The sequence below is a fragment of the Notolepis coatsorum genome (assembly GCF_963971535.1).
Source record: "Notolepis coatsorum genome assembly, chromosome: 9".
NCBI classification, from domain to species: domain Eukaryota; kingdom Metazoa; phylum Chordata; class Actinopteri; order Aulopiformes; family Paralepididae; genus Notolepis; species Notolepis coatsorum.
Genome location: NC_140173.1, coordinates 62,548,389 through 62,572,911, shown reverse-complemented (window position 1 = coordinate 62,572,911; position 24,523 = coordinate 62,548,389). Strand labels below are relative to the sequence as shown.

The 24,523-nt window shown below is 41.7% G+C and overlaps 1 protein-coding gene across 4 annotated transcripts in view; it reads left to right on the top strand.

The window, feature by feature from the left end:
- ubr2 (ubiquitin protein ligase E3 component n-recognin 2) overlaps positions 1–24,523 on the top strand; it is a 168,581-nt gene that overhangs the window by 67,654 nt on the left and 76,404 nt on the right. For 2 of the 4 annotated variants that reach the window (XM_084321190.1, XM_084321188.1), the window contains exons 11-18: positions 3,209–3,307; positions 7,004–7,167; positions 8,555–8,654; positions 10,859–10,987; positions 11,946–12,129; positions 15,478–15,539; positions 17,480–17,590; positions 24,388–24,453. In XM_084321190.1, the coding sequence (XP_084177316.1) occupies positions 3,209–3,307; positions 7,004–7,167; positions 8,555–8,654; positions 10,859–10,987; positions 11,946–12,129; positions 15,478–15,539; positions 17,480–17,590; positions 24,388–24,453 (915 nt within the window). Of the gene's footprint in view, positions 1–2,980; positions 3,080–3,208; positions 3,308–7,003; positions 7,168–8,554; positions 8,655–10,858; positions 10,988–11,945; positions 12,130–15,477; positions 15,540–17,479; positions 17,591–24,387; positions 24,454–24,523 lie in introns of all 4 variants that reach the window. The other 2 variants (XM_084321189.1, XM_084321187.1) reach the window with 1 other exon arrangement.

Here is a 24,523-nt window from a genome sequence, read left to right as displayed (position 1 = left end):
ATTAATGAAGCAAACAATAATAATAATTAATAATAATAATAATAATAATAATAATAATAATAATAATAATAATAATAATAATAATAATACACTATTTGTATAGCACCTTTCATACAAGAATTGCAGCTCAAAGTGCTTCACAGCAGTAAAAAAAGACGGGCATAAAATGAGCACAACATTGGCAGATCAAGAGCAATGCATAAAGTGCAGACATAAAGCATAAAATAGATAGCAGCAAAATAGACAAAGTCAAGGTAAGACATAGAACATTAAATCGCATCGTTTTTCATATTAGGATCTAAGATCTAGGGTTAACTCGCCGAACGTTGAGCGCCAGGACCCCCGAAAACCAGAGTATAGTCGGGTTTTCATCGTTGTTTCTTTTATTCGATATTTCCATCCATAAAGACATGCCGGCAGCCTGTGTTATCACTGGGGATGGGTCTGAGATCTCAAAAGTCCAATACCGCCGCCTAACGCCTTGCGGCCGCTATTGCACTCCATTTGAAACGATGTGGCTTGGTGTCTGGGCCGCGTCATTGCTTTACCCAAACGGTGCATGCTTCCGCGTTCCCGTTTTGCGCTCTGATTGGCCACTGATGTTTCTGGTCGCACCAATCGTGTGACGGCAAGTTCTTTCCCCGGTTAAGCTTAGGCACTATTTCGAAGTTGGTTAAGGTTAGAGTTTGTCTTAGAGCATGGCGATAGAACGGTTAGGGTTAGGGTTTGCTGCTGGTCGAGGCGGAAATGGGCGTGTCACGCGATTGGACGCACATGTCACATGACCAGAAACGTCAGTGGCCAATCGGATTCGCAAAACACATGAACCGTTTGGCATAGACGCGTCTGGGCCGAGCTGCGGCCTGCGGGCGGGGTCTAACTACTCGGTCAAGCCAAACGCTTATAACGCATGCATCGACGAGGGTCGGGTTCATGTTCAATGCTGGATTACGTTGGCACCTTGATCGACATCAGTACTTGTAATGGCGATCAGATAATTGGAATATTCTTTTCGGGACAGATCCTGGTCAAGGTAAGGACTATATGGTATCAATATTGCGTTGATCCAAAAATTCCTTCATGCTGATCAGGGCATGCGTGTGTGGCGTGTTCCGTTGGTTGCGATCAAAGCACGGAGGCCCCCCCCCCCCCCCCAGTGTAGTTTCTTAAAATTGTCAAGCTACATTATTATAAAATACAATATTATAAAATCCTGCCAGGAATTGTGCCTCAAAGCATGAATGAACCAGCATTTACCGGCATTTCTAAGCACTTTAAATTTACGCGAACTATAGCGCACATAAAGTCACTGAAACAGCTGTTAAACAGCTGTTCTTGGAGGCGAACTGGGGTAGATAACTGGCGTAGATAAGGGGGGCGTACTAGCGTAGGTCAGTGGCCAATCAGAGCGCAAAACACGAACGCGGAAGCACGAACCGGTTGGTATTCGAATAGACGCCACCAGACTGAGAGGAACAGGTTCCGTCACAGAGTAGTGAGTCCACCAGACAGAGAGAACAGGTTCCATCACAGAGTAGTGAGTCCACCAGACAGAGAGAGAGAGAACAGGTTCCATCACAGAGTAGTGAGTCCACCAGACAGAGAGAGAGAGAACAGGTTTCATGAGAGTAGTGAGTCCACTAGACAGAGAGAGAACAGGTTCCATCACAGAGTAGTGAGTCCACCAGACAGAGAGAGAGAGAACCGGTTCCATCACAGAGTAGTGAGTCCACCAGACAGAGAACAGGTTCCATCACAGAGTAGTGAGTCCACCAGACAGAGAGAGAGAGAGAACAGGTTCCATCACAGAGTAGTGAGTCCACCAGACAGAGAGAGAGAACAGGTTTCATCACAGAGTAGTGAGTCCACCAGACAGAGAGAGAGAACAGGTTCCATCACAGAGTAGTGAGTCCACCAGACGGAGAGAACAGGTTCCATCACAGAGTAGTGAGTCCACCAGACAGAGAGAGAGAGAACAGGTACCGTTCCATCACAGAGTAGTGAGTCTACCAGACAGAGAGAGAGGAACAGGTTCCATCACAGAGTAGTGAGTCCACCAGACAGAGAGAGAGAACAGGTTCCATCACAGAGTAGTGAGTCTACCAGACAGAGAGAGAGGAACATGTTCCATCACAGAGTAGTGAGTCCACCAGACAGAGAGAGAGAACAGGTTCCATCACAGAGTAGTGAGTCTACCAGACAGAGAGAGAGGAACAGGTTCCATCACAGAGTAGTGAGTCCACCAGACAGAGAGAGAGGAACAGGTTCCATCACAGAGTAGTGAGTCCACCAGACAGAGAGAGAGAACAGGTTCCATCACAGAGTAGTGAGTCCACCAGACAGAGAGAGAACAGGTTCCATCACAGAGTAGTGAGTCCACCAGACAGAGAGGAGCAGGTTCCATCAGAGTAGGGCATAACAAAAAATATAGTTTGTTTCCTGTTGGTTGTCAGTTAAGGCCATGGGTAGGTAGGGAATTTATTTTATTTAATTTCTTATTTTATTCTTTCCCACGGTGACTATGGATAGGGAATTTCTTTATTTAATTAAAATGTTCACAACAACATGGATGCATGTACTCTGCCAGCATGTTTAATATCCATAATACTAAAGGTTTGACTAAGATTTCTATGAAACTTTATTCCAAAAAATAAAATATATATATATATATATATATATATATATATATTTTTTTTTTTTTTTTTTTTTTATAAACTCATAAAATATATTGGGTCGCACCTAAATCGGCAGGGTCGGTCGGCAACCGGAAACAAACCATTATTTTTTTTTAGGCCTAGTGAGTCCACCAGACAGAGGAACAGGTTCTGTGGTGCGTTGGTTCCGCCCCCCCCCCCCCCCCCCCCCCCCCGCGGCCACAGGTTCAGTGGTGGTGTTGTTGAGATGTGGTGCGTTGGCTCCGCGGCCCCCCGCGGCCTCTGACCCGGAGGTGAACACACCCTCCCCTCCTGTTGTCATTCAGAGTTACCGGCGCCTCCAGACAGATTTTATGGAGGACGATCACGAACGCATAGTGTCAGTGACCTCTCTCTCAGTGCAGCTCTTCACGGTGCCCACCATGGTGAGTACACCTCCTCGGCCTCCTCCTCCTGTACACCTCCCACACACACGCCTCTCTCTCTGCTTCTCTTTGTCTTCCTCCTCCTCCTCCTCCTCCAACCCCTCCTCTCCGCTCCCATCTTACCGGTAGAATTATGAGCGCTTGCAGAGTGACTATGTGAAAGACGACCATGACAGGGAATACTCCATCACTGACCTCTCGGTGCAAATGTTCACGGTGCCCTCTCTGGTGAGTATAGGGGGCCGCCCGGTGTGTGTGTGGGGGGTGTGTGTGTGTGAGGGGGAGGGAGGGCCGCCTTAAAGGGATAGTTCTGTTTTTTTTGGAACCCTAGCCCTTTCATTGCTGCCTGCCAGTGATGATGTTGTTCGGTAGAGTCTGTTGCTAGGGCTGGGCGATTCTTGCTCAAATGTGAATCACGATTTTTCTCCAAGAATTGAGATCATGATTCTCTCACGATTCTTATTTTTTTCAATAAAATCATTTAAAAAGTAAAGTAAAAAGTAAAAAAAGAAATAAAAAAGATGTTGATACATTTTATTTTTATTTTTTATTAAAAAATTAATCGTCATAACTTAGAAATGAGATTGCATAAGTCTATGAATTGAGATCGTGATTTTTTTCTCTCGATTAATTGCCCAGCCCTAGTCTGTGCTGTTCCTCGTACTGGGTCAAAGTCGATGGGGTCAAGCTACTGACTGAAGATGACTGAAGACGACTGGAGTCTACTTTGTTAGCAATGTGGAGTAGATTTCAGTTACCTTCAGCCAGCGTGAACAGACAACATCATTAGTAGGGGTGTCGCCATTTCCATTCTGAGCCGAGAAGAAATTAGCGTTCGATTTGAACCTTTTGAAATCACAAGAAAAGACTGAAACAACGGCTAAACAGGAAGCGATGGGGTTTATGGGAAATGTGGTTCTTGATAATTAGGCTCCCGTTTGTTTCAGCAATGGTCTCAATTTGTACTAGAATTGTACTAACATGTGACCATGATATGTTTTGTTGAAGATTCTCCTTGTGGTTGCTGTTGGTACCCTAACTGTTACCCTATCTGTTTTGAATGTCAATGACAGTTGTCATAAAACCAGTGATCCCTTCATCTTTACAAACCAAGACTCGATAGTCTAACGATAGGATTTTTTTAATGGAATCATGACCTTAAAATCTAAACTTTAACGGCGACACCCCTAATCATTGATATGTATCAAATGGGTCTAGTGTTCCAATAATCAGTATGGTCCCTTTTTAAAGGAAAACCCACCCTGCAATAGAACATATGTTGTTTCTATAATGAGGTACAGCTCAGTCATGATGTCGCAGAGAGACCAGTCATGATGTCACAGAGACTAGTCATGATGTCACAGAGAGACCAGTCATGATGTCACAGAGACTAGTCATGATGTCACTGAGAGACCAGTCATGGAGCCGACAGTTAATAATGGAACAGCTTCTAGGATACTATGTTATCCATGTTGGTATTACAGTTAATAATGGAACAGCTTCTAGGATACTATGTTATCCATGTTGATATTACTGGGATATGATACATTTTTGGATTTAGAACTGTTTTAAATTAAACTTATTTGGATGATCAGAAATACAAATTATGAGCCAACAAATTAGCAAAAAAATCCGACACTAATGAATTGTCGGGACGTTCTCCAAGCGGTTTCCAGGTGGCGTCATTACTTTTACCAACGGATTTCCAGTTCCGCGTTAGCGTTCTGCGATCTGATTGGCCACTGACGTTTCTGGTCATGTGACATGTGCGCCAATCGCGTGACGCCTGTTTCTGCACCTATTTCCGCCTCGAACAGCCTGCAAACTAACTAACGCCTAGTTTATCACTGGTTAAGCTTAGGCGACTCTTTCGAAGTTGGTTAAGGTTAGAGTTTGGAATCAGGGCTGGTGTTCTATCGCCCTGCTCTAAGACAAACTCTAACCTTAACCAACTTCGAAAGAGCGCCTAAGCTTAACCAGTGATAGAAACAGGCGTCACACGATTGGCGCAGATGTCACATGACCAGAAACGTCAGTGGCCAATCAGATCGCAGAACGCTAACGCGGAACTGGAAATCCGTTGGTAAAAGTAATGACGCCACCTGGAAACCGCTTGGAGAGCGTCCCGACAATTCATTAGTGTCGGATTTTTTAGCTAATTTGTTGGCTCATAATTTGTATTTCTGTTTCCAGGTGGCGTCATTACTTTTACCAACGGATTTCCAGTTCCGCGTTAGCGTTCTGCGATCTGATTGGCCACTGACGTTTCTGGTCATGTGACATCTGCGCCAATCGTGTGACGCCTGTTTCTATCACTGGTTAAGCTTAGGCGCTCTTTCGAAGTTGGTTAAGGTTAGAGTTTGTCTTAGAGCAGGGCGATAGAACACCAGCCCTGATTCCAAACTCTAACCTTAACCAACTTCGAAAGAGTCGCCTAAGCTTAACCAGTGATAAACTAGGCGTTAGTTAGTTTGCAGGCTGTTCGAGGCGGAAATAGGTGCAGAAACAGGCGTCACGCGATTGGCGCACATGTCACATGACCAGAAACGTCAGTGGCCAATCAGATCGCAGAACGCGGAACTGGAAATCCGTTGGTAAAAGTATAGACACTTCCAGGTGACATCATACATGTCCAGCTCAGAGACACTGTTGTTTTGTGTTTATGGAGACGGTCTTCACTGCCAACGAATCATTGGCCAAGTGGCACAATGTAAATTCTGTTCCAGGGTAGATTCCCCCCCCTTTTTATTTTCTTTAATCTGGAAAATCCCCAAGCTAAGTCCCACTGGGGGTCTGGAGTCTCTGAAAGCCGCTTCACACCGGTGGCAGTGTGAATACACAGTGTATAATATAAGACCTTCTTAATCTGACGTTCTTCGAGAGGGGCCGCTGTGGCACCGTGCACCCTTGATGCTCCAGCAATGACCCTAGCTCAGACCGCGCCCTCTTTTCCTGAGCCTCCAATCACAACCGTCGTTTCCCTCAAAACAAAGGTCTGAGCTAGGTGGATTCTGTTCTGATGCTTGTTTCAGCCACAGGGTGCCAGCTGTCCTACAGAACACATCAAATTTAATCAATTTAATAGAGTTTTTGATGAAAAGGCTTTGGATGTTGATGTTCATCCAGAAGAAACGAAAGACGGACACAGATGAAGCCTAGTCCCCGGCGAAAACTGTGCTTTTGAAAGAATTGTGGACAAAAAACCCATCTGTATCCAAGAAAGCGCCCTGGTTGACCGGATCAAACATTTTAAATTATTTAAAATCATTGCGCTGCCTTCAGCTGCTGGATTGGCAACATGCTCTTTTGGAGTTGATTCCACTGGCTTCACTGTGCCTTGCAAGCTCAGCCAAGAGACTGGAAACACAACATCATTGAAACTATTTTGAAATGCGGTTCTATCCATGTCTGGTATTCATAGATACATAATTGTGGCTAAACATTGCACCGATTTTAAAAGCTCCAATATAAGTTATTGATAAAGCACCATGTGTTGCATGCTTGAACTTAAAGGGGCACTTCACCAAAAAACAATGCTGATTTTATTTTGCACATAAGCCACACATCCAAAAAACTCAAAACGGTTTTGCACACATTAATTTTGTTTTAACAGTTATTTAACGTAAATGAGTTTGAATATGGCCACCAGTGATGTCATCGGGGACATTGAACGCATCTTTGGATGTGTGTGAGATTATGTGCAACATAAATCTGTATTGTTTTCTTTTTTTGGTGAAGAGGAGATTTATGCCGATAACCATATTTCACATTACTCCAAGTAATGGCTTGTATGTAACATGTATGAGTTCTGAAATTGGGCGTAGTTTCCCTTTTTAAGATGAAAATGGAGTTACATTTAAGACCTGAGACGACACCATTCTCACACGTCTGTCTGTCTGTTTGTCTGTCTGTGTGCTGGGCCAGGCTCGCATGCTCATCATGGAGGAGAACCTGATGACCACCATCATCAGGACCTTCGTGGACCACCTGCGTCACAGAGACCTCCAGGGCCGCTTCCAGTTTGAACGCTACACGGCCCAGCAGGCCTTCAAGTTCAGACGCGTCCAGAGCCTCATCGGAGACCTCAAGTAAGACCCAGGGCGTCATAGCAGCATGGGGGAGGGGGGGGGGGGTACAGGTAAGGGCAGGGTAATCGATGAAACACATACGGTAAATGCGATATACGTTGTAGTTCGAGCAGGTTTTGGTGGTTAAGAGTCAGATACACTTAGTGGTCAGACATTCCTAATAGTTCTTGAGTTCTGTAGCCGTTAGTTCTATAGCTGCCTGGTCTTTGTGTGGATTTGGTCTGTAATGTTATTTAGGTGCCTTTGACCAGGGTTTGGACATTTCACATTAACAAGCCTGAACAAGACTGTGATGTCACAGTGGGGACACAATCAATAAATTAGCTTTCATTAATGAATTAGCTGTGCCGGGAACACTGACTACCCAGTTTGCTGCCCAGTTTGCAAACAATGTTTTATTTAATTTTTTATTTAATTTTTTACTTTTGAGTGTGGGGTAGCCAAGCAGGGAAGGAAGTAATTAATTTAAAATGTGGTGTGTTGCTAGCCTACAGCAACCAATAACTGTGCTGTGTTGTGTTGCTACAGCAACCAAGAACGCTGTCATCAGTACAAGGAAAGAAAGTGCTGCTGGAACATAAAACAGTTAAAGTAACGTGAAAATAAATGTGTTCGTTGGTTTGTCACACCACAGAAAAAACGTGTTATTAACCACCCAGCCAAATTTGAAGGATTAAAAACCTTAACTACTATTAAACTCAGCTCAAAAAACGGCTCATCTGGCTGTTCAGGCTATTTCTCGGGATTGTGGTGGCGTGGGCAGATCAGGCTTGATGGACAGCTCCCTTTCAGCTCAAGTGCCATTTTATTTGATCACTAAACTGTGTTGCTATAAACTACAAAATTGGGGGCGACAGTGGCTCAGGAGGTAGATCAGTCTGGTAATCCGGAGGTTTCCGGTTTGATTCCCGCTCCTCCCGGGCAGCGTGTCGAAGTGTCCTTGAGCAAGCCACTTGACCCCTAATTGCTCCCGATGAGCAGGTCGGCACCTTGCATGGCCGCCACGCCTCTGCCATCGGTGTGTGAATGTGAGTCAATGGGTAAAATGTGAGAAACAAATTGTAAAGTGCTTTAGATAAAATCTGTTATATAAATGCACCATTTACCAAATCTATCCCTACTTGGTTAGAAAGCTTGGTGAGTGTTTTTTTTTTTTTTTGTGTGTATATAATAGATCTAGAGTTTGGTAATGTGTTTAGAAACTAAATCTATGAATCTTTAAAATTACATTTAGTTTCTTTGCAAAAATAAACATTAATACACATGTTCCACAGATTCAAGGAAGTTGTGTACAATTGTTGAGAAGATCCATAACTTTCATTCAAATTGATGTCCATGCATTTTAAAGGTTTTTGAGTGAATATTCGGACTGCTTGTGTGTTTTCAGGTATGTCCTGATCTGTCGACCCAACGAGTGGAGCGACCAGCTCAGGGAGAAGTTTCTGGAAGGTCTGGACACTTTCCTGGAGCTGCTGAAGTGCATGCAGGTACGACGTGTGAAAACCCTGTCGGGAGGGAAGCAACAGTGGTGATTGGAGGATCAAGAAAAGAGGGCAGGGTTTGAGATGGGACAATTCTCCCAATTCACAGATGTTCTAAACCTTCTGAAGTGAGAAAGTGAGAACCTTTACAGCAGTGTTCATTTCGTCAGCTATTTAAAATTTTAGTCTTAGTCATGTGTCAAATGCTCTTTTTCGTTTTCATCATATTTAGCCACCTTCATTTATTTTTCGTTTAGTCAACTACAGGTCTGAGCATTTTAGTCTTAGTCTTTTTCGTTTTTTAAATTGGCGTGAGCTTTTTCTAAACAAAAACAAGCTAATGTTAGTGCTAGCTGGTTAGACTTATGTAAGCTATTTCATCTGTTCTATGTTATTATTGATGCTGACGTTATTAGGTGGAGTTGCAGGGTGTGCGCCTGTGACAGGTCTGTTGTTGTGGAGTGGAAAGAGGAAGAAAACCGTTATGTTGATCAGATATCAATTCTCCCGTGATTTTATTTTACTATAGTTTGAAAGTATATGCGGACTATTCCTCGGTTACATTGGTGGCAGCGGTGGGATTGCTTCCTGCATTAGTGTCCAGCGTGAGAAGTAAAGGGAAATAGAGATGATTTGACAGCTAGCTAGATGCTAACCGTAACGTAGCAGTTAGTTTCAAACTAGTCTCCTCGTCTTTCACTTTCAACAATACATTCTGCTAAGTCCAAACCCACTGCATACAAGACCACCAAGGCCCTGTTGCCCCACCAAATTTCATTAAACCCATGCCGTGTGCAGTTACTGCTATCTAGAATGCTGGCTAAGAACAAAACAGCGAGTGAGCAAATGAATCAAAGCGCTTGCGCTGCACACAAGAAACTGAAATGCTAATAATATTAATTATTCTAAAAGTTATAATTATTTTTATCTCATCTTAAATTGAAGAGATATTTCGGCAAGATTTTATTTTGTAAACTACATTTTGTGTCGTTGTTTGTGGTCAACAACATTGCATTAATTATTTAGTCACGTTAGTGTCACATGATCTACATTAACACTTAGTCCTTATAGATAGTCCGGGTTAACTCTCCAGGCGCCAAACCCGAGAAATCTCGGGTTTTAATAGATATTTATTTTATTAGCGATATCCATTTTTCATCCATCCAGCCTGACGTTATCATTGGGAATGGGTCTGAGCTCGCAAAGGGCAAATACCGCCGCCTATCGTCTCACGGATGGTATTGCACATCATTGGATTGGATTGGCTGGGACGGCATCAAAAAAACAAGTCCGATCCAGGTTTGACTTCTCGGGCATGCAGTATCGTTATAACAGATGGACTGGGCACACTCTAAGCAGCATGGATTATGTGTTTTGGATATATAACGTTGGATCAATAAACGCGATCAATATTTGGAATGGCGATCAGGAATTTGATTAATCTTTTTGCATGACATCAGATGTGAGGTAAGGACTTTATGTTATGAATCTTGGGTTAATCAGATGTTCCTTTCACCGCCATCGGAGCGTGTGTGTGAGGTTCATGCCGTCCAAAGTACGGAGAAGCGATTTTTCAGACTCCGCTTCTCTTCGTGCATGAGGACACATATAATATCGATAATCTAGCGTTTATTTGAAAACTATTCATAAATCAAGCGACAAATGGCACGATTTCTAAGGAAATACATTTAAGCTCGATTTGCTGGAGTTTATTGAGATGAGACAGAACGCCCTAGAAATATATTGATATTCATCACGGTATAAAATGGAAATTTATGTATGAAAAAATTATCTGTTTCGTGCATGTTGACTAGAAGCAACTCATTGACTATCACTGTTATTTACCGTAGATCTATTGCTATTATATTTGATATGTTTTAAGCACTCGCAAATAAGTCCTATTCTCCATTGGATAAAGCACTGGCACCGAAGGGCCATCAGCATAGGGCGCTGTTGGCCCTGAATGAGTTAACGTGACGTCTCGTCGTCAGGGGAAAAAGCTTGGTTGATGACCATATTTAGTCATCATTTCCATTGACTAAATTAACACTGTTTTACAGTCAAACTATTGACTGTATGTTTCAGGTCTCTTCTTTTGTCTTGTTCATTAGTGACTTTGTACCCGTTCCTCCAATAAACTCTTGAGAAAAGACTATTATGATGCAAGGAATCTCTCTCTCCCCCCCCCCCCCTCTCCCTCCTCCTCCCAGGGTATGGACCCAGTGGTGCGCCAGGTGGGGCAGCATATAGAGATGGAGCCAGAGTGGGAAGCTGCCTTCACCCTCCAGATGAAGCTCACTCACATTATCTCCATGATGCAGGAGTGGTGCGCCACAGACGTGAGTGTTGTGTAAAAAAGCTCATATGTGTAGGCGGGATATGACATGTTCCTGGTTTATGGTAAGGGGTGTATGGGTAGGGAGTAGGATATGATCCTGGTTTAGGGTAAGGGGTGTAGGGGTAGGGAGTAGGATATGATCCTGGTTTAGGGTAAGGGGTGTAGGTGCAGGCGGAAATGGTTAAATGTGAGCTCCAGGTATTGGCAATGCTGATGCTACATATCCTACCACATGACCCCTAATGACACCACAACCCAACGTGTAGATAGATGCTACATAACCTACCACATGACCCCTAATGACACCACAACCCAACGTGTAGATAGATGCTACATACCCTACCACATGACCCCTAATGACACCACAACCCAACGTGTAGATAGCTGCTACATAACCTACCACATGACCCCTAATGACACCACAACCCAACGTGTAGATAGCTGCTACATAACCTACCACATGACCCTTAATGACACCACAACCCAACGTGTAGATAGATGCTACATACCCTACCACATGACCCCTAATGACCACCACAACCCAACGTGTAGATAGCTGCTACATAACCTACCACATGACCCCTAATGACACCACAACCCAACGTGTAGATAGATGCTACATACCCTACCACATGACCCCTAATGACACCACAACCCAACCTGTAGATAGAGATAGATGCTACATACCCTACCACATGACTCCTAATTACACCACATGCCAACATGTAGATAGATGGAGCAAAGTAATAATGGTGATGGTGATAACGGTAGTAGTAGTAGTGAACAGTAGTGAGTGGCAGGATTCAATCGGACAGTAGTAATAGTGATAGCGAACCAAGCATTTCACCGTAAAGAATGTGTATTTGTTTGATCATTAATAAACAAACGTGAAACTTGATGATGGTATACATGGTCTGCCTCTCTCTCTCTGTCTGTCCAAATGTCCTGTGTCTCTCCAGGAGCTGGTGCTGATAGAAGCCTATAAGAAGTGCCTGTCCGCTCTGACTCACTGCCACAGTGGCTTCACAGACGGAGAGCAGCCCATCACTCTGTCCATGGCGGGACACTCTGTGGAGACCATCCGCTACCAGGTCTCCCAGGAGAAAGTCAGCATCCACCTGCCTGTCTCTAGACTGCTGGCTGGTAGGGACACACATCTCTCTCTTTCTGTCTCCCTCTGTCTCCTCTGTGTGTTTCTCTCTCTCTCACTTGCGCACACACACACATCATAATCTGTCTGTAATTTAGGGATGGTCACAAATCGTCAGAGTAGCCTAGTAACGATTCAGACTACAATTCATACAGCTATTGTCTCTGACTTGAGCACAATCCCCATGGAATCATCTGTTACTAAATCTTCTAAATTGCCAATTATTTTACCCGAATCCACAGTCGGTCTGAATCCATCTACTACTTAAAAAAAGAAAAAAAGGCCTGGGTTTTATACATCTAAATGTGAGGAGTATATTGCAACATCAAATATTAGACCACTTGATGATCCTGATCGCTCAGACGGATCCGGATGTCGTAGTAATAACAGAATCATGGTTAAAGAAATCTGATGATGACTCCTCCATTGCACTAAGCCATTATAATGTATTTAGAATACATACAATTGGAAGGGGGGGGTGGGGTGGTCATGTATGTGAAAGTTTGTTTTTCTGTTACCATTCTACATGCAATCACTATTGCCAAATGCTGTGAAATGCTTGTTTTAAAAATGAACTTAGACACAAATAATTCACTAATTGTCATTGGAGTGTATAGACCGCCATCGGCTGATGCTAGCTCTGTTGATAAAATACTAAAAATAGCAAATGTTTTAGCTCTGTATCATGATACTGAAATGCTCATAATGGGTGACTTTAATTTAGATTGGCTGGGTAATAATTCTGGGTACCTCAAGGAGGTTAGTGAAAATCTAAACCTAACCCAATTGGTTACGGAACCAACTAGGCCAAACCCAAATAATCACTCAAAATCTACTTGAACACATTCAGAGCCGGCCGGATATGACCAAATTAGGGCTTGTATGCCAGCACTTTAATGGGAGGACGGAGAAATTTGCCAGTGCTTAAAATATATCTTAAATTATGGCTATGGGTCTAATACACCCGTCGCTTATCAATGACTTGCTTGCAGTCAACATGTACGAAATGGATAGTTTTTTCATCGGTACATTTCCGTTTTGAATACGAGTATAGTTTTGGAGAGTTCTAGTAATTCCAGAGAAATACGCGATAATAGCCCTTTAGTGGAATACACAAAACACGTTGTCATTTTTCGGCTGATTTATGAATAGTTTTCAAATAAACGCTAGATTATCGATAGTATATGTGTCCTTATGCACGCTAGAGAAGTGGGCTGAAAAATCGCTTATCCGTGGCTTGCTCCGTGCCAACGGCACACGCACACACACACACGCACAGAGCTCCCCCCGAATCCCTCCCACCCATTCTAACCAGTGAAGCTAATGTCTTATCTGTGTGTGAGTGGGTTGGCTAGCTAGCGGCTAACGTTACGTTACGTTAACTAGGGATGCACCGATCCGACTTTTTCAGTCCCGATACCTGGATTTGGGTATCGGCCGATACTGATCCGATACCCATTGTCCAAACCATAAGAATTGTAAAGGCTCACAAGTGTGTTTTTGATTTGTTGTAAACAAAGACGGAAAATAAACTTCATTCATTCAATTAATAAACTGTATGCCTCACTGTCACTGTGTGGAAGAGACTGGGATCATTCTTTTGTGCAAGGCAACATCAGGCTTGACTTAAAACATTACTTTCCTAACTTAGTGAAACTAAATGTAACAAATTAATACATAGATATAAATGTACTGAATGGTTATTTCTTATTTAATTTATATTAAAAAAAATCCGATTTTTTATAATCTTTTTTTACCGATACCCGATCCAGCTATTTTACTGATATCGGCGGCCGATACCAATATCGGATCGGTGCATCCATAACGTTAACGTTACGAGGGTACATTGCAAAGCTTATTAGAAGCATTGAAGTTTTCAGTGCACATAGAAAACAGCGCGGGGGAAAGCTGGGATTTATAAGCACGTCTGGAGCTATGCTGTCGAACACTTTTGAGGAAGTGCTGAGTGTCGAAACCGCTTCCGCATTATTTCCACTCGCTGCTCATATAAACGTATCACAATTGATTGTGGGCGGGCGGTGGCAGATCAGAGTTCTAACACGTATTCTTACTAGTGCTTTCAATCGATTAAAATATTTAATCTGATTCATCGCATGATTGTCCATAGTTAACTTGATATTAATTGCATAAAAAAATTATAATACGCTTATAGGCCTTAAGCTTGTATTGAATGCAAGCTAAACAAAATTCATGGTGTTCTCTCAGGCCAGAAATATTGATAAACTGTTAACTGTTAGAAATAGGTCTGATATAGAAAGGGTTACTGAATATAAATATATTGGAATCTGGCTCGATGATACATTTTTGTTTAAATACCATATAAACAACCTTGCCAGTAAATTGAAGCAACAAATGTGTTTCCTGTACAGGAATAGATCTAGTTACCCAATGATATGTAGAAAGAGGGTTATTGAAGCAGTCTTTCTATCTGTCTTGGATTATGGAGACGTGATTTACAGAAATGCTGCCCCTTCGACTCTCAAACCACTAGATTCTGTTTATCATTCTGCTCTTGAATTTATCACTGGTGACAGATATGATACCACCACTGTGGTAGCTTCTCTGGCAGATAGGCAAAATCAACACTGGTATTTATTTATCCTTAAGGCCATTAATGGGAAATTACCTCTTTATCTCACATCATTATTAATTTGGAACACTAGACCCTATATGACACGCTCAAATGATTGGCTTACACTGGAGGTCCCCCATGTACAGACCCAACTTGGAAAATCAGCCTTTCATTATAGTGCCCCTACTACATGGAACTCTCTTCAGCTCTCGCTGAAGATGAAACTACCTAAGTTTAGAGGTTTACTTGCAGGCCTGCCTGCAACAGTCTGTAACTGTTTTTGACTACGGTACTTATTTTATGCCATTATTAAGTCTGCACATTTACATTGCACTATTTTTTATTATCTTTTATACCTATTCTTATTTCTGCAATTTATTGTTGCATTGTTTTTTTATTCTGTCAATCTGTGTGCTGATTTTATGCCTATGTTCATTTTATACTATATAGATAGTTACCGGTATTAATATTTACTGTTATATTGTAGAAATGTGTGCCTTGAAATGTCTAAAGTCTCAACGACATTGAAAATGAGGGTGAACTCAATTGTCTTTTCGAGTATAAATAAAGTTTGATATGATATATACATCTTTCTCTCTCTCTCAAACTCACGTACTTGCGCGCGCACACACATCACTAGCTCTCGCACACATAATCTCGCACACTCTATAATGACATGATAATATTGCCACGACACACACAAAATTATGATAATGACAGGATGTCTCTCTGAATGGTCTCTCTCCAGGTCTCCATGTCCTGCTCAGTAGAACAGAGGTGTCCTACCGCTTCCCTGAGCAGCTGCCCCTGGTCAGTATGTTGTGTGTTAGGGTTGCCACAGTGATGTGGAATTTCACATGATTAATTACCGGTGACACCAGACAATAAAAAAAAATTATTATCTGTAGAGCACTTACTTTGATCTTTAGCGTTATGCGGCTACATTGATCCGCTGTGTCTGTCCGTCTACATCTGTTTTTAATTCATTTTCAATGATTGGGTATCCATCAAACCAAGAGTTGACATTAGGTTCCAATTTAAAAAGAATCCAATGGAAAGTAATACCGTCAATCTTCTATCCGTTCATTAACTATCAATGTAGCTGCAGCCTTTTTTAGTGCATCGTGCAAACATGTTGTTGCTGGTCTGGACTCCTCTGAGCTCCTCTCCAGTTCAGCTGCTGCAGGGTGTAAGTCCAAAAGATTTACAAATCCTCTGCCAGCTCCTTTCTCCTTTTCGTTAAATCTACTCTAAAAAGTGAAATTTAAGCTACTCTGTGCTGCGGCTGCTGACATGTTCAGTTTATAATGTTAAGTATTGACAACACGCTTAGTATTTGACAAATTTACAAAAACTCTGTATGCCCACAGAGAGAACAGTGTATCTTTAATCTTTAAGTAATGATACATTTTAGATGTTTTTGAGTATAGATTTTTTTGAGTAGTTTAAAAAATTAAATGTTTTTAATAAATAATACAAATAATCTTGCGTTTCAGTGGGACTCGCCTGGTTAAAGAGATGTTAATCTCAGTGGGACTCGCCTGGTTAAAGATGTTAATCTCAGTGGGACTCGCCTGGTTAAAGATGTTAATCTCAGTGGGACTCGCCTGGTTAAAGATGTTAATCTCAGTGGGACTCGCCTGGTTAAAGATGTTAATCTCAGTGGGACTCGCCTGGTTAAAAATGTTAATCTCAGTGGGACTCGCCTGGTTAAAGAGATGTTAATCTCAGTGGGACTCGCCTGGTTAAAGATGTTAATCTCAGTGGGACTCGCCTGGTTAAAAATGTTAATCTCAGTGGGACTCGCCTGGTTAAAGATGTTAATCTCAGTGGGACTCGCCTGGTTAAAGTGTTAATCTCAGTGGGACTCGCCTGGTTAAAGATGTTAACCTCAGTGGGACTCGCCTGGTTAAAGATGTTAATCTCAGTGGGACTCGCCTGGTTAAAGAGATGTTAATCTCAGTGGGACTCGCCTGATTAAAGATGTTAATCTCAGCGGGACTCGCCTGGTTAAAGAGATGTTAATCTCAGTGGGACTCGCCTGGTTAAAGATGTTAATCTCAGTGGGACTCGCCTGGTTAAAGATGTTAATCTCAGTGGGACTCGCCTGGTTAAAGATGTTAATCTCAGTGGGACTCGCCTGGTTAAAGATGTTAATCTCAGTGGGACTCGCCTGGTTAAAGATGTTAATCTCAGTGGGACTCGCCTGGTTAAAGGTGTTAATCTCAGTGGGACTCGCCTGGTTAAAGATGTTAATCTCAGTGGGACTCGCCTGGTTAAAGTTGTTAATCTCAGTGGGACTCGCCTGGTTAAAGATGTTAATCTCAGTGGGACTCGCCTGGTTAAAGATGTTAATCTCAGTGGGACTCTCCTGGTTAAAGATGTTAATCTCTGTGGGACTCGCCTGGTTAAAGATGTTAATCTCAGTGGGACTCGCCTGGTTAAAGATGTTAATCTCAGTGGGACTCGCCTGGTTAAAGATGTTGATCTCTGTGGGACTCGCCTGGTTAAAGATGTTAATCTCAGTGGGACTCGCCTGGTTAAAGGTGTTAATCTCGGTGGGACTCGCCTGGTTAAAGAGATGTTAATCTCAATGGGACTCGCCTGGTTAAAGAGATGTTAATCTCAGTTGGACTCGCCTGGTTAAAGGTGTTAATCTCAAGTGGGACTCGCCTGGTTAAGTAAAGGTTAACTCCTGTATGTGTGCTGGTGGTCCAGCTCATTCTAACACGCCCCCCTCTGGTCCTCAGAGTGAGCTGAGCCCCCCCATGCTGATCGAACACCCGCTCCGCTGCCTGGTGCTCTGTGCCCAGGTGCATGCTGGGATGTGGAGGAGGAATGGCTTCTCGTTGGTCAATCAGGTAAAACTGCCATTGATTTACAATTTCGTTACTTTTGTGTTTATATAGTTTCAAGTTTCTTTAATAGTTGTCATACAGAAGTACAGAATACTTTTATACAAAATGCTTCTTTCTGTTACGCTCCAGAGACTGTGCTAGACAAATATAAGTATGAAATAAAATAGTATAGCATGTAAAAATAGAAGTAAAAATATAAGTCACGTACATAGACACAGTGTTCAGTATATACATATATACAATGTTCGATGCAGAATAGAAGTAACTGAGTTACCATACAATATACTATGCAATATACTAATATACAATACTATATAGTGCAAAGCAGAAATGGGATGAGGTACAATTTAGGTACAATTTACAGTAAGGTGTACTGAGGTATGGGTTGTAGTGCAAATCCTTTACCAATAAATATAAAGTGTGTTTAGGTGTTCTAAAGTGTGGAGAGTGGGTGCTGCAGTGTGTTGTTTGTTTAAAGTGCGTGTGGATGTGTGTGTTGTGATTGCATTTGATGGTTGTTGCATAGTGTTATTGTTCGTTGAGCAACCTGATGGCCTGGGGATAGAAGCTTCTTCTGAGTCTTTCTGTGCTTGCCATGAGACTCTGGTATCGCTTGCCTGACCGCAGCAGTTCAAAGAGGCAGTTGTTTGGGTGGCTGGAGTCCTTGATAATTCTCTTAGCCTTACCCCTGCACCGCTTGTTGTAAATGTTCTGGAGAGTGGGAAGCCCCCCTCCAATTGTCCAATTGTATATATATATATATATATATATATATATATATATATATATATATATATATATACTGTACATTTAAGCAATAATACACCTGAACCAGTGGAATATCAGGAATATTGCCACGGCTGTGATGCGCCCGCAGCCACGAGAGCGAAGCTCGAGTGGCCGTAGGCATCACAGAGTGGCAATATTCCTGATATTCCACTGGTTTGAGTGTATTATTGCTTTTATACAGCAAGTTGCACAGTCGGGAAAAATATAGGATGAATACAGACAATTCTAGGGTCTTTTATATCGATTTCAGTGAACTTGGAGTAGAAAAATAATTCCTAAAGATGTATCATTGCTATGGAATTTGAAATGGAGTAGGCTATCAACCGCTTGGCAACGCAAACAAATTATGTATTATTCTAATTGAACCTACCCATTAACTATAAACGAGTGGATTGATAGATATAGAGGAGGGGCCTACATCTAACAGTATTCATAAAACAGCATTATTAAACAATAAGGGAGTGGAGGGATGGGGGTTGCGAGCAGCATATAGGGGGGTCTATTCTCCACCTGCAGAACAGCTGTGTGCCGTCTCTGCCACGTGTCTCCAGCAGTCTGTGATGCTGGCAGACTGGATGCACTTGTGGGGCCACATTACTGCACTCTTCTCCAATAGACTCCTCTATATCTGTAGTATCCACTCGTTTATAGTTAACCTGTAGATTCAATTAGAATAATATGTCATTTGTTTGCGTTGCCAAGCGGTTGATAGCCTACTCCATTTGAAATTCCATAGCAACGATACATCTTTAGGAATAATCTTTCTACTCCAAGTTCACTGAACTTAAAGATAAAAGTAATGTCCAGTCGTTGTCACGTGCCGTTGGGTGAAGTTCCCATTTAATTCAAGTAATTAACATAAATACATGGTTGCTGAGCAAAACAATAGATTATATAAATTGACATTATGATAGTGAAACGAGCGTGGTGCATGCGGTAAAAACCGAGACCTCTCCGTCGCCCATACCTTGATTGCGCAATAGCCTACACCTGTGCCTATATCCAAAAACCCATGCGCTCCGCGCTGCCACCCAGTGATGAACTTAACCAACTACAGACATAGCACAAAACAATCAAATAGCTCCTGCAGGTACGTTAAATCGCGGAGTAGGTCGTGTTGGCAGTTTCATTTTTTTTTTTTTTTTTTATCTTTTTCCCCCTCCATTTTCCTCCGATTTTCTCCCATCACAATGTTAGTCGTTATGCCAATTCCCAATCCCCTTCCTGGTCGCTGCGCACTTACCCCCCACAGTCGGTCTGGGAGAGTGGAGGCTATCACGTGCTTCCTCCGACACACGTCCAGCCAATCAACCGCTTCTTTTCACCTGGCAGCGCGGATTCTCATTGAGAGGGCGTAGCGTGTGGAAGGATCACACTATCCCACTCAAGTCCTATCCGCGCTTAGCAGGCGCCCCGACCGAACTGTAGGAGTCGCTGTTTACACCCCGCCAGCTTCTCCCACCCTCTAATACTGCCAATTGTATTAGTGTGAACGGCCAGCCAAGCTGGTGACAACCCCGGAGCTGTGAGCTGGATTCGAACAGGCGAATCTAGCCGCTCCGGGGTTTGGTGACGAACGCAATCTCCGTTACGCCACCTGACCGCTAGGGATGGGTACCGAATTCGGTACTTTTGAGGTACCGAACCGAAACACGTCGGTACTACCGAGTATCGAATCAAGTGAGAAACCTTTTTTTTTAAACTTTTTTTTTTCATGTCAACGTTCACACGCACAATATATGCTTACCTAGGATTTGACTTGATTCAACAACAAAGCAGTCGGAGCAATGACAAGCCGAAAACTGTCGAAATTGTAGTTATTTGAAGTTTGGATTTTTTTTTTTTACGACTGAGGTAGGTAAATTAAATTTCTTGAGACTAAAGTACCGAAAAAAGGTACCGTTGGGTACCGGTATCGATTCACAGGTACCGGTATCGGTTCAAATGTGAAAGGTACCCATCCCTACTGACCGCCCTGGCAGTTTCCGTTTTGATGAATGGCAGTTGAAACTTTCTACAACACTCTAAAGCCAGCGCAGTGGTATATTCATGGTGATTTAACCCTGAGTGTATCATGAATATACTCAAGGCTTTGAACGCTCTCGACCAATCACAATGTGTGGTCGGACCTACCTGTATAAATATATATAGCAAGTAAACACTGTACATTACAAATATATATTAGCGATATATAGCGACCCCTCCCCTAACCCAACTCAACTCCAACTCTACTGTACAAATATGTCAAAGTGCAGTATCAAGAGGGAATATTTAGACCAAAACTAAATATGTCAACAAAGTGCAGTATAAAGAGGGAATATTTAGACCAAAACTAAATAAGTCAACAAAGTGCAGTATAAAGAGGGAATATTTAGACACAAACTAAATATGTCAACAAAGTGCAGTATCAAGAGGTAATATTTAGCTTATATGTTTCTCTGTTTGACAGATTCATTTCTACCTTTTTAATTTAACTTTTTAAAGTATTTTACGTCTTTTGTGCTGGTCTTAGTGGAGACTGACAGGATGGTAGGTAGAGAGACAATATGGTAGGTAGAGACAAGATGGTAGGTAGAGAGACAGGATGGTAGGTAGAGAGACAGCATGGTAGGTAGAGAGACGGCATGGTAGGTAGAGAGACAGCATGGTAGGTAGAGAGACAGGATGGTAGGTAGAGTGACAGGGTGGTAGGTAGAGAGACAGCATGGTAGGTAGAGAGACAGAATGGTAGGTAGAGAGACAGGATGGTAGGTAGAGAGACAGGGTGGTAGGTAGAGAGACAGGATGGTAGGTAGAGAGACAGGATGGTAGGTAGAGAGACAGGATGGTAGGTCGAGAGACAGGATGGTAGGTAGAGAGACAGCATGGTAGGTAGAGAGGCAACATGGTAGGTAGAGAGACAGCATGGTAGGTAGAGAGACAGCATGGTAGGTAGAGAGGCAGGACATCATGTATGGAAGCAAATGAGTGCCAGAAGTATTTGAATTTAATCAGACACCGCATTTATAGCATTGAAAATAATAACTTTGAAAACATGTATCTGAATTTTTTCAGACACCGCATTTTTGTATCTGAATTATTTCAGACACCGCATTTATAGTTTTAAAACACACCGAATTTATAGCATTGCAAATAAATACTTTGAAAATCATGTATCTGAATTTCTTTGCTCCGAATTTACCTATGCGAAATAAAAATGCAGTGTTAATAAAACAATTCGAATGCATAATAAAATTCAATTCGACGCAAAAAAAAAATGTGATGCATAATTGCGGTGTATATAATTCGATGTCAAAAATTCGATGCATAATTGCGGTGTATGGAATTCAATGTAAAAAACCAACATCCGGGTATCCAGCTGCAGAACCACAGAACCACCACAGCAGCAGCAGGCTGAGGCCCCTCGCTTCCATTGGCTGATTTGGGTCACCTGATTTGGGTCACGTGACCGTCCCACCCAATGGCTGAATCGGAGTATTGCACTGCGGGATTGATTGATTGATTGGAAACTTTATTAACAGATTGCAGAATGGGTACACGTGACCGCCACAGGCCCTGATTGATTGAAAACTTTATTAACAGATTGTAGAATGGGTACAGTGACCGATTGATTGATTGATTGATTGGAAACTTTATTAACAGATTGCAGAATGGGTACAGTGACGTCACAGGCCCGGATTGATTGATTGATTGATCTGATTGATTGAAAACTTTATTAACAGATTGTAGAATGGGTACAGTGACCGATTGATTGATTGAAAACTTTATTAACAGATTGCAGAATGGGTACAGTGACGTCACAGGCCCGGATTGATTGATTGATTGATTGAAAACTGTATTAACAGATTGCAGAATGGGTACAGTGACGTCACAGGCCCGGATTGATTGATTGAAAACTTTATTAACAGATTGCAGAATGGGTATAGAGGTGTGATAGGTGTGAGAGGTGTGATAGGTGTGAGAGGTGGGATCGGTGCGAGAAGTGTGATATGTGTGAGAGGTGTGAGAGGTGTGATAGGTGGGATAGGTGTGAGAGGTGTGCTAGGTGGGATCGGTGTGATCGGACACCTCTCACACCTGTCACACCTCTCACACCGATCCCACCTAGCACACCGATCCCACCTATCACACCTCTCACACGTCTCACACCGATCACACCTCTCACACCTATCCCACCTCTCACACCTCTATACCCATTCTGCAATCTATTAATAAAGTTTTCAATCAATCAATCCGGGCCTGTGACGTCACTGTACCCATTCTGCAATCTGTTAATACAGTTTTCAATCAATCAATCAATTGGTCACTGTACCCATTCTACAATCTGTTAATAAAGTTTTCAATCAATCAATCAGGGCCTGTGGCGGTCACATGTACCCATTCTGCAATCTGTTAATAAAGTTTTCAATCAATCAATCCCGCAGTGCATCAGCCAATGCCCGCAGTGCAATACTCCAATTCAGCCATTGGGTGGGACGGTCACGTGACCCAAATCACGTGACCCAAATCAGCCAATGGAAGCGAGGGGCCTCAGCCTGCTGCGGTGGTTCTGTGGTTCTGCAGCTGGATACCCGGATGTTGGTTTTTTACATCGAATTCCATACACCGCAATTATGCATCGAATTTTTGACATTGAATTATATACACCGCAATTATGCATCGATTTTTTTTTTTGAGTCGAATTGAATTTTATTATGCATTCGAATTGTTTTATTAACACTGCATTTTTATTTCGCATAGGTAAATTCGGAGCAAAGAAATTCAGATACATGATTTTCAAAGTATTTATTTGCAATGCTATAAATTCAGTGTCTGAAACTATAAATGCGGTGTCTGAAATAATTCAGATACAAAAATGTGGTGTCTGAAAAAATTCAGATACATGTTTTCAAATTCAGATGCATGTTTTCAAAGTTATTATTTTCAATGCTATAAATGCGGTGTCTGATTAAATTCAAATACTTCTGGCACTCATTTGCTTCCATAATCATGGCATGAGCTGCAATTCAAACCCATGCTGATGATATTAACATGAGCCATGATAATGATATCTGAAATTGCTAAACCTTATGTTATATTAATACAGACATAGAAGTTTGTGTGTAACATTGAGATGTATTATTATTATTAGGGCTGTCAAAATGAATGCTTTAACTTTGGAGATTAATTAAAAGTATTAAAATCATTAAAATAAATTAATCTAGATTAATCTATGGAGTGAAAAATCTTCAACGTTCTGAACTTTCAGCAGTATATTTGCTTGTTCGGATATAAGAGAGAGGTCTAGCTGAGGTTTTGTTGAACATTTGTATTTCACAGGAGAGAAAGTCTTTGAATCTAAATATACTTTCTTTGTGTTGATTTTACATTAATTCCATGATTTTACTCGAGTAAATATCTGTTACAAGCTTCTGTCTTAAATAGAAAAATGCTATTTTTAATTTAGATTAATCTAGATTAATTACAGAAAATGGTGAGATAAATTAGTAAAAAAAAAAATCTATTGACGGCACTAATTATTATTGATTATTTATAATAATAATAATAATAATAATAATAATAATAATAATAATAATAATAATAATAATAATAATAATAATAATAATAATAATAGATTGGATTTTAAGAGAGAAGCGCCTTTCTCAGACTCAAGGACACTGTACAAGGAAAGGATGGAAAAATATAAATTTTGATAAAAAAATTAAATAAAAGATAAAAAATAAAAAAACTATGAATATCTGTGTATAGTAACAACAGGAAGAAACAAATAAGATAAAAGAGATAAAAAAAGGAAGCAAGGTGCTGTCCAATTGGATGAAGTGGTTGAAATTAACAAACAAAACTAACAACAAAACAAAACAACGGAATCTGTGGCTTAAAAGAGTCAGGGGTGGGCTACTTGGGAGCGGGGCCGTGTTGCGTGAAGGCAAGTGTGAACAGGTGGGTTTTTAGCTTTGTTTTGAAGAGGTTATAAAGTTGTGGTTGAAAGTTTGTCACTTGTGTGTCACCAGATCTACTACTATCACAATGTGAAGTGCAGAGTGGAGATGTTCGACAAGGACCTCATCATGCTCCAGGTGAGGACCATCTCTGAGCCCCAGGATAGCATTTTAGCACAATTACCATAGATTCTGTGATATACTGCCA